This window comes from Anopheles cruzii, chromosome 2 (assembly GCF_943734635.1).
Source record: "Anopheles cruzii chromosome 2, idAnoCruzAS_RS32_06, whole genome shotgun sequence".
Classification (NCBI taxonomy): Eukaryota; Metazoa; Arthropoda; class Insecta; order Diptera; family Culicidae; genus Anopheles; species Anopheles cruzii.
The window spans coordinates 22,166,766-22,181,447 of NC_069144.1; the positions used below are offsets into that span (position 1 = coordinate 22,166,766).

Below are 14,682 nucleotides of genomic sequence, written 5' to 3' on the forward strand. Positions count from 1 at the left end.
GTGCGTCCAATTGTTGTTATTTTTTTCCTATAACGCCTCCCCGGCGTTTTGGTTTGTTTCCATAAGTTTTTTTGGATTTAATTTTATACATTGCTATGCCTATATGATTCGCGTTAAATACTTCATTGCTCCTCCAGAACGCGTGTGCGAAAGGGTTCCTCATATGTTTCTCCTTTTCCCAATTGTGGTGCCAAACATTCTCCTTATTGGAACACTTTGAAAATTTCAAATTTGTCATTTCTGATTGACATCTTATTTCTCTCCGTTTGGCATAGATGCATGCATTGCTGTGAAAACGCTCTATATAACTCTCTTGTTCACCTTTTCTCTGTACTTTTTACAATACAAAACAAAGCAAATCATCTCCCTGAAAGATCAGACAATGATTAGAACCACTCACAATATTAGTACTCACAGCACAGATAACTACACATAATACGGTTTCAAGAAAATAAGATAGTAAAATCAAAAGTGATTTTGTGCACAAATAATTAAAAATAATTGAGTTTTTATCGAAAAGACAAACACACATACAACTCTTTTGCCATAACCTGTGAAAAAAGCATAAACAATAAGACACATTGAAATAATACGAAGGCCGTCGAATTTTCGTTCCGGTTCGTTAACGCGAATGGATTGGTGTTTATTTAAAATAAATGTTGAAATTTAATATATTTAATATAAATATAATGCAAAAATAAACATATAATACAGACCTAGACAATATACGCTGTGATAGTTTTTCTTTTCCTGCTCTGTATGCTTGTTTCGATCGATGTACAATGTTTTTTTCCCCTTCTTCTATGCCCACATGCTGTCTGCGATGTAAATGTTTTAAACGCTTTCGAAAATTGTTTGTTTTTATTTTGTTAACCAGAACAGTAGCTATTGTAATCTGCTTGAATTCGTGTTATTGTTTGCTTGTTTTTTGCAGTTGCGTATGCGTAATTTGTTTGTCAATTGCTTCGAGTTTTTATACTTTCTTTTATTTTGTTCTTGCCTGCTGTTGTTACTTTGTTCAGCTTCTAATGCAATTTTTAATTGAACGATCGATTTCAAAAAGTGTTTGGATCTAGCGCTTCTTCGTTATTGTTCTTTACCGCCTTTACCGCCAGTGTTCGGGCCAGGCCTGTTACAACCCTCCCTTAAGCCGACCCCAACTCGAATTTGTTACATTAATTTGTATCCGTATCGCTAACGCAATACACTTTCATACTACTTTCTGTCGGCTCTCACTGTGATTTTTGCAAAGTATTTTCGTCAGGACTGCTGCACTCGGTTTTCAGCTCTCTCTTGCTCACTTGCTTCCAATTTCTAGTATTTGTTGTTTAATTGTATGTATATTTTATCCTTTGTTTTGTTTCCTTTTTATTCACTAGCTATGTACACAGAGTTCTCACGAAGTTTACTAGTTTACCCGCCAAATCCTAGAAACTTAACCATACATGATAAGTTACAATGCACACGGTTTATAATTCCACTAAATACAAAGATGGCTTGCATCATGCCTTTGTTGTTTTATTCCATTGTTTTATTATTGGTGTGTCCACACTACATGCTACGTTTAATCGTTATGATCAAGCTTTACTTAGGTTTGCTTAATTCCAACCTATTCCACTTAGGGTTTCGCTTTGCCCGCGATTCGCCAGAACCGAATAGTCGCCAATGCAAGCACGTGACGTGTGTGTGGTGATTGCAAACCCCTGGGCGAAACAATTGCAGCTTTTGCACACACGCCTGTCCCTTAGCTTTATACACAAAGAAATAGTTTTTACACTGAAACAAGAAACATAAAACACAACTAACGAGTTTTTTTGTTTTCCACCCACCGATGCTGCGGCAACATTGCTGCTAAATAGGCGCGGCGGTCCGTTGCTGGCTGGTTGAGACGCGTTTTGTATATCTTTCGCGCCAGCCCGCCGCCGCCGCCAAGCGAACGGTTGTTTCTATAAGCTGTACGGGTATATAGGTTTATAGTTTGTATTGTTTATATAAATATAGATAGCGGTGGCAAATGGGGCTTTCGTTTCGCTTTGTTTCCCCGTCCTAGTGTTTGAGTCTAAAATTTTACATTTGGAAATAGAGAGAATATAGGTTTTCATGGTTTCGTTCTATTCTATCCCTTTGTTTGTTGGTTGTGGTATTCAGGCCGATCTCTACGCTATGGCGCAATATATTCTGCTGTATAGTCGAGTGACACGAAGTTGTAGCGCTGCCTTATGGGAACAAACGGAAGCTACTACACACAGACCATATAGTGAGTTAGTGAAACAAAACAAAACAAGAAACAGCACAAACAAGCAGCCCCCGCTTCTATCGGCAATAGTCCCTAATACGCTTTCAAAATATCACTTTCACGGATTCTTTCTTACTCGAACCTCAAACAGATAAACTGATATCCCTGCCCCCGCTGAAACAGCTGAGCGGTGCCGTGCCGAGGTGCTGTTGCTGTCTACTCTTCTAATACTGCGAAGAAAGATACTTCGTAGACCATCTGAATCGCAGGCTAGACTATTCGTCCCCGCTCATCGCTAACCCCCTACCGTTGAGAACGAGATGCCGGCTCCGGCTTTGTCGTTGTGTATTAGTTCCTTCACTTTCATAGTTATCTACTTGTAACAATCTAATTGGTTTTGTCGAATGCCATTTGCTCGTTCTGACTCTCTGTATTTGTTCACGCATCCGCTTAAGGTCCTGTCTTCTTAACCAGTGCTTTGCCGTGGGTTTTTTTGTTGTTGTATGATTGTAGTGCATATGTGGGACCTTTACTTAACCCACCGTTTCGTTATCGTCGTGGTTTGAGTCTAACACCGAAATGTTTGCACGAGAGCAGTGTCACACAGCTTCAACAAATAAATAAAATATTAGCCCCCCCACCGAATGGGTGCGGTTGGAAACGAGAGTTAGTTTTACGGGAGTTTAATAAAACGATTAAAATTAACTGACGGAGTGGCCGCATGCTGCGTGGCACTTCTTGACAAACAGCAGGATTGACCAGGAGTCCTGGCTAGTTGCGCGTCATAAACATTGAGCTACGGACAATGGAAAATGAATAGCAAAAATGAAATAAATAATATAAAACAATCCATGGGCGCAGATTTGCTTTTTCATGACGTATGACTAGAAAATCAGGCAATTGTGTCGATTTACTATTGCGCTGTTTGATTCTGGTTTTGCTTCTTCTACAGTTTCCCCATTTTCCACTTTGTTTTTCTTCCTTTTTTGCAAAGACCTGTATTAATGGCTTAAGATATCGAAGATATGACACGTGGCCACGCGGATGGGCGTGGATCTTCACTTTCTGATTTGGTGTTTTTGTGATTTTTGTCGGATGTGTTCTTCTATGCAGCTCTTATGCTTCTCGTTTTGCCTTCACTTCTTGGTTTGGAGCTGCCCGGTTTACTTGTTAGTTGAATCGTGTCTGTTAGATTTAAAAACTAATTCAATAGTCAGTTTTGTTTGTTGGGAATGTGGTTGGGAACCAGTGGCCCTAAGCTGGTCTGGAACATTGCTTCTTCTGTTCCGCAGAGCTGCGCTGTGGGTAATCCTTAAGCTCCACACTATGGCGGTTACTGGAGTATGTTACCGTTGCACGGTTTGAACGTTAAGAAAGGTTTAAAACGTGTATGTGAGGGCCGCTCACGGACGCAGTTCGCCTTGAGAGTAGTTATTAGTTTCCGGTGTTCCATGTTTGTAGTAGATTAAATTAAGGTTTCGGATACAACCAGTAGCCGAGGCTGGTCGGACCCGATGTTCGCACATTTTCGAAGCGAAATTGGTTAGCACAAGAGCGCCGTCGCACGGTTAGCTTTACAGTGAACGACGACGAAACAACTAAAGCTAATTCTCAGCTGGGGATTTCCACTATTTGGCGGAGTAAAACCGTTTGAATAGGTCGGGATTAGGTCGGAAGTGTTTAAAAACGTGTTGCGCTTACTATACTGTCACTTTCTGCCGCTCTCGCGCTCTTCAGCGACAAAAGTAAAACTAGGTTCCACGGAGTACAACGGGGGAACTTAAGGGTCGAGGATCTCTGGTTGTGACTCTTACGACGGAGGCTATTAAAACATGGGACTCGAACTGTCGCGATCTTGAACTGTCGCGCTCTGCACTCTGCGCACCGGTGCCCACCGAATCTCGTTGCATCAGTTTGTGGTTTCTTTTTTTTTTTTCATAAGACAGTAAATTAGTTTTGGAACAGTTTTGGTTTCCGTTTGATTTGCTGGCCGCCTTCTCTAGCGCGCTGCCATTGCCTTTCTAACCTCGCGCGTTGCGATCTCTCGTCCTTCGGGCGGGTGGGTAGCTCACGATGTCACCGGTCCGGTGCACGAACAGCGATCGTTTCCCGCGCGCGTTCGTTGTCGTCGATGTAAGGGCACCGCCTGCCGGTGGCTGGAGTTGGCTTGAGCCTTGAACATCCGCCGTCTCCGGAGCGCTCGGTGGCGCAACGGCCTTCTGGCGTGCGAATGGGTCCACTTCCGATGTGATGGGTGGCGCACCACTTGCGTGCTCCTGGCCGGTGGCTGCGCTCGGGGTGGCCGTCGAGCTGATCGAGCCGCTGACCGCTGTTGATAGCGATACCGGGAAGGCAACGGTGGAGGATTGTTGCTGCTCCGGGCCCTGCTGTTGGTCCCGACGCGAACTATCAGCCACACTCGCTGCGGTCGGGACGGAGCTCTCGCTGGTTCGAATTGTGCTGCCGCTGCTGCTGCTGGTTGTTGCCGGAGTGGTATCTGCTGCTTCTGCTGCTGCTGCTGCTGCTGTTGGCATCGGTCGGCTGCTGCGGCCGGAGCGGCTGCCTGGTTGATGCTGCTGGTGGTGATGGGCGTTGTGCTGCGGTGCCAACATCGCGGCAGCCGCTGTTTGCGATGGTTTATCACTAGCAGCGCTATACTGAAGCACACCGTTCGCATCAGACTCGTCCACCGCTCGCAGTGCACCGTCAGCAGCAGGCTCAGTGCAGTTGTCGTCAAAACGGCAGGTGATTTTGCCATCCTGCAACCGGAAATCGTCGTCGTAGTGGTCGTCGTGGTCGTTGGTGCCCCCGGGTTCGCGTTGAGTTTGAGAACGAACGATTGGTGATCGTTTTAGGAGGTGATTGAAATCATACCGTTTTTTTTTTGTTCAGTAACCAAAAGTAACATTATTTCGTGCGGGAGAAGAGATAGAAAACGATCGAACGGTGGTGGTGGTGGTGGTGTGTTGTACGTCAATTGGTGGTGGTGGTGGTGTGTGTGTGCGTGCATTGTGGTGCGTTGTGCGTTTACAAATTCGTTTCGAGTTGCGGCGCGGTGGGTTGAATGCCAAAGAAAACGTTTCGCAAAGCACGAGGACACGACCGTTTGAATCAAGCCACCATTTTTACAGTCGGCCGTTGGTGCAATGTGGTTCACAGTTGACAGTACGGCCCAGTTCAGTAGATTCAGCAGCGCGGTGGGTCAGATGGCCCCATCGGGGGGTGTTGTTGTTCAGTGCAGGAAGAGTGTTTTAATTTTGTGGGTTTTGTTGGTGATTGTTGGTTATTCGTGAGCACAGGTGGTGTGTGTTTGTGCGCGCGATAGTGAGTGTGGCCGCGCAGGACACGCAACATAACGCAACGTCGTGTGGCAATGAAAAGGGAGAAAGACACGAGACACGTAAATTAAAACATAATCCGGCCACCGGTGAAGTTTGTTCGCTTCATAAATTATTAGAAGGATAGCTATCGTCCTAACACTAGGCTGCCCTGCTCTGCTTCTGGGGGATGTGAAAACGTTTGTTACTGTTTTTTTTTTCAAACTTCACAACGACAGATCGTAAAGTCGGTTGATTGGTAGCACCACCGTGCTAGTAATCAACCGACTTTAGTAATAAGTAGAAGTGAAAGCGACTCAAACTCAAACAAGAATTGGAAAATTAAGAAGAAGGAGTTCCTAAATTGGATTGTGAAATACAAATCCTTCTTGGTAGCTTATATGCCAACGGGGAACGAGAGGCCAAAAAATATTCACTGTACTCTACGTTCGTTTCAGCCAGTAAACGATTTAATGGACCAGCTGTCTCGGGCCGTGTCGATGGGCGGGAAACCTACGGCAACGATCCGAGGCTTTTCTCTACCTTCGGTACTATTGGCGAGAAGGCGAACAAACCGACTCTACTGTGCTTACACTACACTAAACAAGCGTCAAAACAGTACTACGATACTACATTTGCTAATACTAATCCTAAACTAATTAAAACAACACACACGCGAAGGGTGCGAAATACTGAAATGAAGACAAAAAACAAAACAGAAGGGAACATAAATAAATGAAGAGAAAAACAGAAGGATCAATTCAACAGTGGGGCGGGGAAATAGATTCCAAAAAGTGTTCTTTAACGGAATGTTTTTGAAAGATCGCCTGATTTGTATTGGAGCTTTCGGAACGAACGGACTGAAACAATGCTTTTCTACAAAAGAACGGGGGCAGCAAAAATGCAGACACAGAACACGGATGTACAGCAAAAGGGGTGGTAGTGTTACTGTTTACGAAAAACGGCGTCGGCTTGAATCGGGCGAAAGAGAATAGCAAGTGTCCAAAGCAACTGGATGCATTCGATCGCTTAAGAAAGGGAAACTGTTTCAGTTACCGGATTGTGTGGATGTTTCATGTTCAATGTGTCGTTTTTATGGATGACATGACATGGCGCGTTTTGATGGTTAACGTATGACCGTGATTGAGATGAGTTAAGTAAAAGGCAAAAACGGTTAGTAGGCATTTTGTTTGATGCTTTGACACCGATAGAGAAACATGTAAAGAAAGGAGCATGGGCCACCCGGGCCACAGCCAACACCAAGTAGAGTTGGTGTTCCTGAAGTACGCCTCAAAAATAAAACGAAAGGTTTCGATTGTATTGAAAAAAAAAACGAATCTAACAAACTTACAAGTTCTTCGGGAATGTGCATACAGTCATACTATCCATACACACAGAGACAAAATGTAACGCACAAAACCAATAGAGAGAGAAATCGAACAACATGAACGAATGTGCCCATAACGAGAGAGAAAGTGAATGGATATTAATCCGTCTCGGAGGAGAAGGAAGATAAAACCGAAAGAAAAAAGTTGATACACTGCCTACGATAGTTGTCTAGAACAAACGTGATTGGTGCGTGTTGTTTTTGTTTGAAATGATACAACTAAACTCAAATTTATTCAAAATAAATCGGTAATTTTGAAACAAACAAATATTGGTTCACATGTCACACAATTCCACTGAGGCTCAACGGAACATAATTGAAACGTAAAAACAGGCATTGTGATGTTTTATGATAATAAAAGAAACAAAAGTTCTAAAATTTTAGTATCATTATTAGATTCTTTGCGTGAAGGGAAGAACTATTACATTTGAATGTGAGCAAAATGTACGTTTTTACCGTTAAACACTCGATCAAGTCAAGTATCATTGGCTACACACACACACACGCATGATCTCGATTCCTTTCGGTAAGTGATTTTGCCAGCAGGTCGAAGTGAATGAGTGAATTGTATGTTCGATTCAAACGTTGTATGAACGCGCATTGTTCGAGAGATAGTTGCAAATTCGTAAAACCATATCCTATGCACACCCAAACTGTTGATAAACAGCTCGCTTCATTTCCAGAGCACAAATAAACCACAATATATTGAGATTATACTGCAAAGGAGTGATCTGCGTTGAATAATTTTGCGGAATCGCTGGCAAATTGTTAAAAATCATTTACAAAACAAAAAAAAACCCGCGACGGAAGAAACAGTTGCAGTTGAACTATTGAACGTTGCAAAAGGTTGCAAAACGGTTCCACCGAAACGGATCCCTCAGTGCAGTCTATATTATAGTTCGTTATAGGAAAATGGCAGAACGGCATTACTTTTGGGAAATATTTACACAAAGTAAATAAAGAAGGTAGGTAAGAACATCACGTGTCACAACACTGGGGAAAGGAAAACCAAAAACCAAAAAAGGAACGAAATGTGAGAACCAAACCAAACTCGCCAACTCAAAAGCCAACAAGAAACGAAAACATCGGAAAACTATAAAAACAAGATAGAGAACAAGATGGGCAAAACAAGATTACTGATCACAGATACCAAACTAAAGAAGAGAAAGAAAAAACCGAAACCATACAAGTAACTCGAATGTTAGTGTAGTTAAAGAGTGATTTTTTACCGATGCACACAACACGCGGAATTGCTCACCAGTTGGGCACAGTAGGGGACCTGGAATGTAATTTGTTCGCAGGTTACATTGTTACATTAGTTTCGTTATGTAGGTAGTTCATAGTAGGTAATGGTTATTGCTATTAGTAATGTTCGAAATGGCATTGGATAACACTTTTAGCAGCTAAGAAAAGAAAAATTGGTTATTGGTTGATTCTTGCATAAAGTGCCTGCTGAAGTACTGAGAAATAAGAAGAAAAGAGGATAACACGCGGTGGATAGCACAAACGGGCTAGCAAACAAGAAAGTAATAATGCAGAAATAAAACGGAAACCTGTTAGATGTAAACATGTTATTAATGGTGTCCGGTGTTGAAAGGGAACGCGTCATTCGACAGTACTGTCTACACATCTCAGTCCTCCCTACTTTCAGGTGTTCCCCACACACCCTGTCAGGCTCCTGTTAGTTCGTTAGTTAATCGCAACATAAACTTTGCTATGAACCTTCACAAACATCATGCACACGCCAATTAGCGGATGAAGTAACTGCACAAAATACGTATACGTAGCATGTCGAATCGGTGGATGTGTATATGGGACGCTGGATGTGTAGAATTTGGGGTTGCCATAAGAATATCACAAAAAATATATGACCTACAGCAGATGGAAAAACGAAAACCAAGCAAAGAGAGGGAGATCGAGACACACAGACGAAGCGATACCGGAACAGTCACAAACGGAAGTACGCATCTCAAGCTCGAACAGGTCCACAGAAAACTATCTGGACCATAGACCTCTCTTCGGTAAAACTAAAGTAAAACTAGCAATAAGCACAGCGCATCGGGCGAAGCTTGAACGGGAAGCCTCCTCCACCAGCAAGCTGTCTCGGTGAATCGTATGAACCAAAGCAATGCACTAAGGGGCCCAATCGAATCGGGTTCGTTTCGTGTCCCAGAAACCAAACATAACTGGTGAGGGGTTGCCAGAAACGAAAAGTAATGCCCCTGAACGTTTTCCGAATGGTGAAAAAGTGTCGTGTGACGAGTGTACTTTGGTAGTGGCCGTGCTTCTTTTTGGAGTGTGTCTTGGTGTGTCAGGTGTCAGGTTTTGGCCGGAGATCCGGAGGAAAAACGAAACCGAAGGAAGACGCGCAGAGGAACTTGAAGATCAATAGAACAAAGTGTTTGCTTTTGTAGCCCCTTTTTTGGCCAGGAACAGGAATGAATTGTGGGTCGAAAGATCCGACCCGGGTGTAACGAGGATACGTTGGACAACATCTTGACGGTAGACAGGATTCGTCGGGATGGATAAAAAAAATAGAGGAAACCAACCTAAAATATGAATAATCTTTATGTGGCAACAATGATTTCCTAAAGAGCGCACGACTTCAAAAAGTAACAAAAAAAAAAGATCAAGGATTCGTTTTTCTGCACATCTATGAAAACGGGCGGTCCAACGCAACGCGTAAGGTAGGGGGTTCGGTAAAACGGAACAGTGCACTCTGGGATCCCTCTTCTCATTTGCTGGAGGATGTTTTCGGGGTCATCGTTCGGGGTGCTACCGGTGCGAGTCGCGAACACTTACCTTACAGGAACAGGTGGTACAGTCCCTGGACGGATACTTGAACCGCTGCCCGGATGCGTAGATATGCTTCTCGTACAAGCACGTGCTGCCCACGCCCGCAATGGCCGCGCTGCTCTGCTGGTCGGCCTGCGCCGCCAGACCGCCACCGCCGGTCACGTTCCCGAACCCGCCGCACCCATCGTCCGGGCAGCGCGGGCAGCAGTCCTCCGGACCGGCCGGCAGAGGATTATCACAAGTAAGAGGCGGACACTCGAGCTGCCAACAGTCGAACTCGCCGTACTGCAACGAGACAAGGTTAGAGGACGGTGTTTGGGGGCCGGTTAGAGATGGTGGCCAGTGGTGTGGCCAGTGTCGGGACTCACCAGACATTCGCACGTCTGACACTGGTAGATCCACTGCTCGCCGCTGCGAAATGTGACGTGCGGCAGCTCCTGGTGCTGGCAGGACTCTTTCGGGTCGCACTGCGGGCAACACAGGTCGCGGCTGGCCCCGCGCCTCCAGGCCGAGCAGTTGCACGCCGGCTCCACGCAGCTGATCACGCCCTGCGCGCAGCGACACACCTTGCACGGCTGGTTGCGGGGCGACACGTGGCCCCCGTCCGGGATTTCGTTGTCCTCGAACATACAGCTTAACCTACAGTTGGCGGGCTGCGTCGGCGGCAGCAACCCCGCACCGTCTCGCGGCGCCGGGCACTCGCAGTTGAAGTGTCCCGGCGTGTTGACGCACTGCGCCGTCGGGTGACAGCTGTGCGTCCTCGCGGAACACTCGTCTATATCTACACAATCGTGGCCTTTGGTTTCGAACCCAGGCTTACATTTGCAAAAGTACCTGCAGGCAAAGGTGGCAGAGAACATGAGGAAAGGTCCAGTCTGACTGAGAATCGAGCTTGGCTGACCCACTTACCAGCCTGGCATGTTAACACAGTTCGTTGTCTCCTTACACCGGTGAAGGCCGGTCGCGCACTCGTCCAGGTCCTTCTCGCACGACTCCCCGATGTAACCGGCGCGGCACGTGCACACTCCGGGCGACCGGCATTCGCCCCCGTTCAGACACGTTTGGTTGCAGACGGCTGTTTGGGGCGAAGGAAGGCCCATTGAGCGACTCGCGTTCCGGTGGGCTAGGGCTATGCTCTATGCTCTATACTTACGCTGGCAGTCGGTTCCGTCGCCCGAGTAGCCCGGCTTGCAGCGGCAGTGGTACGAGCCGAGCGTGTTGTGGCAGTCGGCGTGCTCGTGGCAGCCGTGTTCGCCCGACTTGCACTCGTCCACCTCGACGCAGTTGAACTTGTCCTGCCTCCGGTACCCCGGCAGGCACTCGCACACGTACGCGCCGAACGTGTTGACGCAGCGCGTGTTCAGGTGGCAGTGGTTCCCATTGAGGCCACCTTGCTGAGCACATTCATCCACATCTGCCCGGAGCCACGAAGAAGGAAGGATAAAGATAAAGATTTGGTCTGTTAGTCCCGCGGTGACCTTTGGAAAATCTGGTGCGCACGCGCAAGGAGTTAAACACACAAACGCCACATGTTGTCAGTAACCTTCCCATTGTTAGTGCCGAGTGTGATAGTAACCGAGTGTTTCTTTTCTGTAGGTCTAAAACTATGAAACCGAATTGTGTAAACGAATGGCTCAATTGGTCAATTTGATCCTCCTCATGATGCTGTTTTGGCAACATTACCTTGTTCACTACATCATGCAAATGATTTCAGGTCGAAAAAAAAAGTTTGATTTACAACCGATCTTTGAAGAGGTGTTAGCGAATGTCGGCTTTTGTCCCTGAAAATGACGTTTTGGGGGCATTATTATTTTTCTGTTACCTGTTGATCAAAAGTGCTACAGAATCGCATCGAATGCTTGTCAAAGCTTGTTTTTGGAAGATCGCAGTGCTTTGAGTACTCCAAAAAAGGAGTTTCTGATGAGAACAGAAAGGTGTGGTGTATCATAAGCTCTTTAAACCGTTAATTCAGATCGCTATTGACAATAAATGATCGATCTGAGCCATGCATCCATGGAAAATCCTTACTTTGCACCTACTTTGAATAAAATAGAGTTTTTCATTTCATTGCAATAAACAAGTGATTTCTTTGAAAAAAATCGGTTTCATAGCTTTTAGACCTAGTATAGACATCGCACGAATAAGTCCAACAGTTAAACGCCATCGTGTGCCATCTGTATTGGTGTGTGTATGCTCGGTTTGTTTGTGTTGCGTGTTCTTAGTAATCTACCCTTAGTCTATTTGCTGGAATGGTTTGTAGAATTCCTACTCCTTAGTGTATAGCGCTCTTTACCATCTCCTGTTTGGCTGTTAGCTCTGGTAGTGTTGAGTTTTTTGACCCTGTTCGTCTCCAAAGTTACTATTAGCATTATTTCTATTATTATTGTGATTATTACTGATCAAGTGACACGTAAGATATTTCACCTTCTGCGGCCTGCAACTGCAGTGCGTGTTCGTGCTTCTTTTTCTTTGAATGTTTGTTTCTGTGAGTACCGTTCTTGTGATGCTGCCTCTTACTACCGCCGCCGCCGCCGCCGCCACTGCCACCGCCACCGCCAACGCCGCCGTGTGGCCGCTTATGTGGCCGACCTTTTCGCCTATGTGGAGTATCTAAATTATTGAATTTATTTATTGATCTTCAGTACGTCAGTGGTACGAATGGTGTGTCGGGACGCTCGAAAGCCCGCGTTCGAGAGCCGAGCATAATCAGCACGCACTGGCGTGTTGTGAAGAGGTTTACAGGAATGATCACCGATGTGCAAATATCAAATCTTCGCCGCGGTCCGGGATTGGGCCGGGCTTAAAATAGTGTCCCCAGCGCTTTGTACGTCAGAGGACGTATGATTTATGGCCAGAGCGCCGCGAACCGGTGCCAACACGAACGGGGAAGCAAAAAATGCGCACACGGCGTGTGCTGGACAGCTGCAAAACCTCCAATCCTGTCAGCCTACTGTGGCCCAGGGGCCAGGACTTTTGGTCTAGAACTTTTGTTCCAGTCCAGTTTTGGTCGTCCGAACCTCTTCCGTCACTGCCACACACAAGGTAACGGATTTCAAACACGAAATCATATAACCCCTAAAGGGCAGACTCCTGCTACTCGCCGTGTTCGAATGGCCGTCACGAATGCTTGGCGGAAGAGTGGTGAAAATTGTACCAAAAACCGCAGCGCGACATTTCATGGCCCACCGCAGACTGAGGATGATGTTGAGATGCTGAGTAGCTCGTAATTGAAACGTTATGCTGAATGTTGGCTCCCTACCAAGTGTGTGTGTGTCCGTGTCCACCCTTCTTTTCGGCGAAGGGGCGATCACGCGATCGAGGCGAAAATTTGCCAAATTAATAGTCGATGAGGGGCGATAATGAGGCGAGCGCATGAGAGTGAGGCTGTGAATGGGATATATTGTTGTGTTGTGTTGCGTGTGTGTGATCCGTGTTTTTTTGGTTAGTGGCCAACCCCAGCGTCCTGGGGAAGGGTCCCAGACACCCCATAGAAGGTTGATGTATGGATGTTGGCGAGACGAATTAATATCGGTAGCTTCTCTTTTTTTGTTGCTTTTTTGATGCCACGCCACAGTGATTTACAATCGGTCGCGTAAAATTAGTCGAGCAACATGGGGTTACAATTTTTCAAAATACCTCGCCGCGCGCACATCGCAAGATTAATCGCACCGAGAACTACCTCACAACCGGCCATGCGCCTCCATCACGCGATATTGATTTTAGTGTTCGTGTCACCGCCGGTACCGCAGTATTGATTAATTCGCTTCCCTCGAGAGTAAGGTGAGGGATCCAAACCGCTTTTTTTTTGGGAAACCTGTCCGATGGTGAATTCCTTGCTGTGTTATTGATTGTTTTTTATGCTGTGGTTTGTTTTATGTTTTGTTAATCTTCGCTATCGGAGTAAATGAAACAAAAAACGGCCAACTGAACAACCTGGCTGTCTGGTTCGGTTTATTAATTGGTGCAAAATATTGGTGAGCACATTGAAACTAAGATTATATGTAACCGGTTTGCCGTATTAGAGATATATGAGCTTTAGCGCGTTTAGCGTTGAGATTAGAGCCGATTAGTCGTATTGTTGTGGTGAGCGCTACTTTATGATTGTACTTTAGAAAATTAAAACAGGTTAATTATAGCCTCAACATTCGCAGTCTAACATGGGAAGCATCCGGTTTTCCTAGCCCTTATATCCCTTAGTAGTACGATGCACACACAAACACTCTTTCATTTTCGTTATCATTTTCTTATTGATCTAATAAATCCGTAGTTAGTACCTTTTTTGCATCGCTGTTTAAAATATCCACACGAATACGTAGGAGACTTCAAGGAGTTTCGGGAGGTTTTGATAACAATTGTATTAGGTACAGATAAATTGGTAATTTACGATGGCTTACTAACAACAATGGAAGGCCCAAGGGCCGGGACGTTATGTATGGCGTGTGCGAACACTGCGGTACTTACCGGAACAATTATACCCATCTCCGTGGAAGCCCGAGCGACAGGTACACGTGTACTTGGTGTTAAGATTAAGACACGTAGCGTTAGTGTGACATGCGTGACCCTTTGAGCAATAGTCCACGCCTTGACCACGGGTTAAATGGTTGTTGAAGTTCAATGGAGATAGCAGATAGCATTATTCGCAGGACCAAGATTTGGAAGCGCAGAAGAGATTAGTGAATTTTGAACGGTTGTAGAGGCAGGCGAAGCGGTATTTGAACACGAAGAGAAGAGTTAAGCCACATAGATAAAGTGAGACATGAAACGATAGAAGTTAGAAATGTTGGTTAGTTTTGCTGGATGGCTGGTATGGCTGAAAGCAGAACATGATCGGCACGGGAGTGATTAGTTAGCCGCACACGCAGAACGAAAGATGTCCTTGGAAGAGCAAGAGTATTAGTGAGCACCAAGAGAGACAGAAAGAAACCAAGTACAGTAGAGTGTATCCT

General features: G+C 45.5%; 1 protein-coding gene across 1 annotated transcript in view; it reads right to left on the minus strand.

Annotated features, from left to right (window-relative positions):
• Positions 1-4,257: 4,257 nt before the first annotated feature.
• LOC128278670 (protein kinase C-binding protein NELL1-like) overlaps positions 4,258-14,682 on the minus strand; it is a 61,159-nt gene continuing 50,734 nt past the window's right edge. Inside the window, exons 8-15 of the mRNA XM_053017402.1 lie at positions 12,161-12,346; positions 10,890-11,150; positions 10,646-10,811; positions 10,105-10,570; positions 9,743-10,021; positions 8,199-8,219; positions 4,800-4,995; positions 4,258-4,658 (exon numbers count right to left, since the gene is read on the minus strand). Coding sequence (XP_052873362.1) covers positions 4,258-4,658; positions 4,800-4,995; positions 8,199-8,219; positions 9,743-10,021; positions 10,105-10,570; positions 10,646-10,811; positions 10,890-11,150; positions 12,161-12,346 — 1,976 coding nt within the window. The remainder of the gene's footprint in view (positions 4,659-4,799; positions 4,996-8,198; positions 8,220-9,742; positions 10,022-10,104; positions 10,571-10,645; positions 10,812-10,889; positions 11,151-12,160; positions 12,347-14,682) is intronic.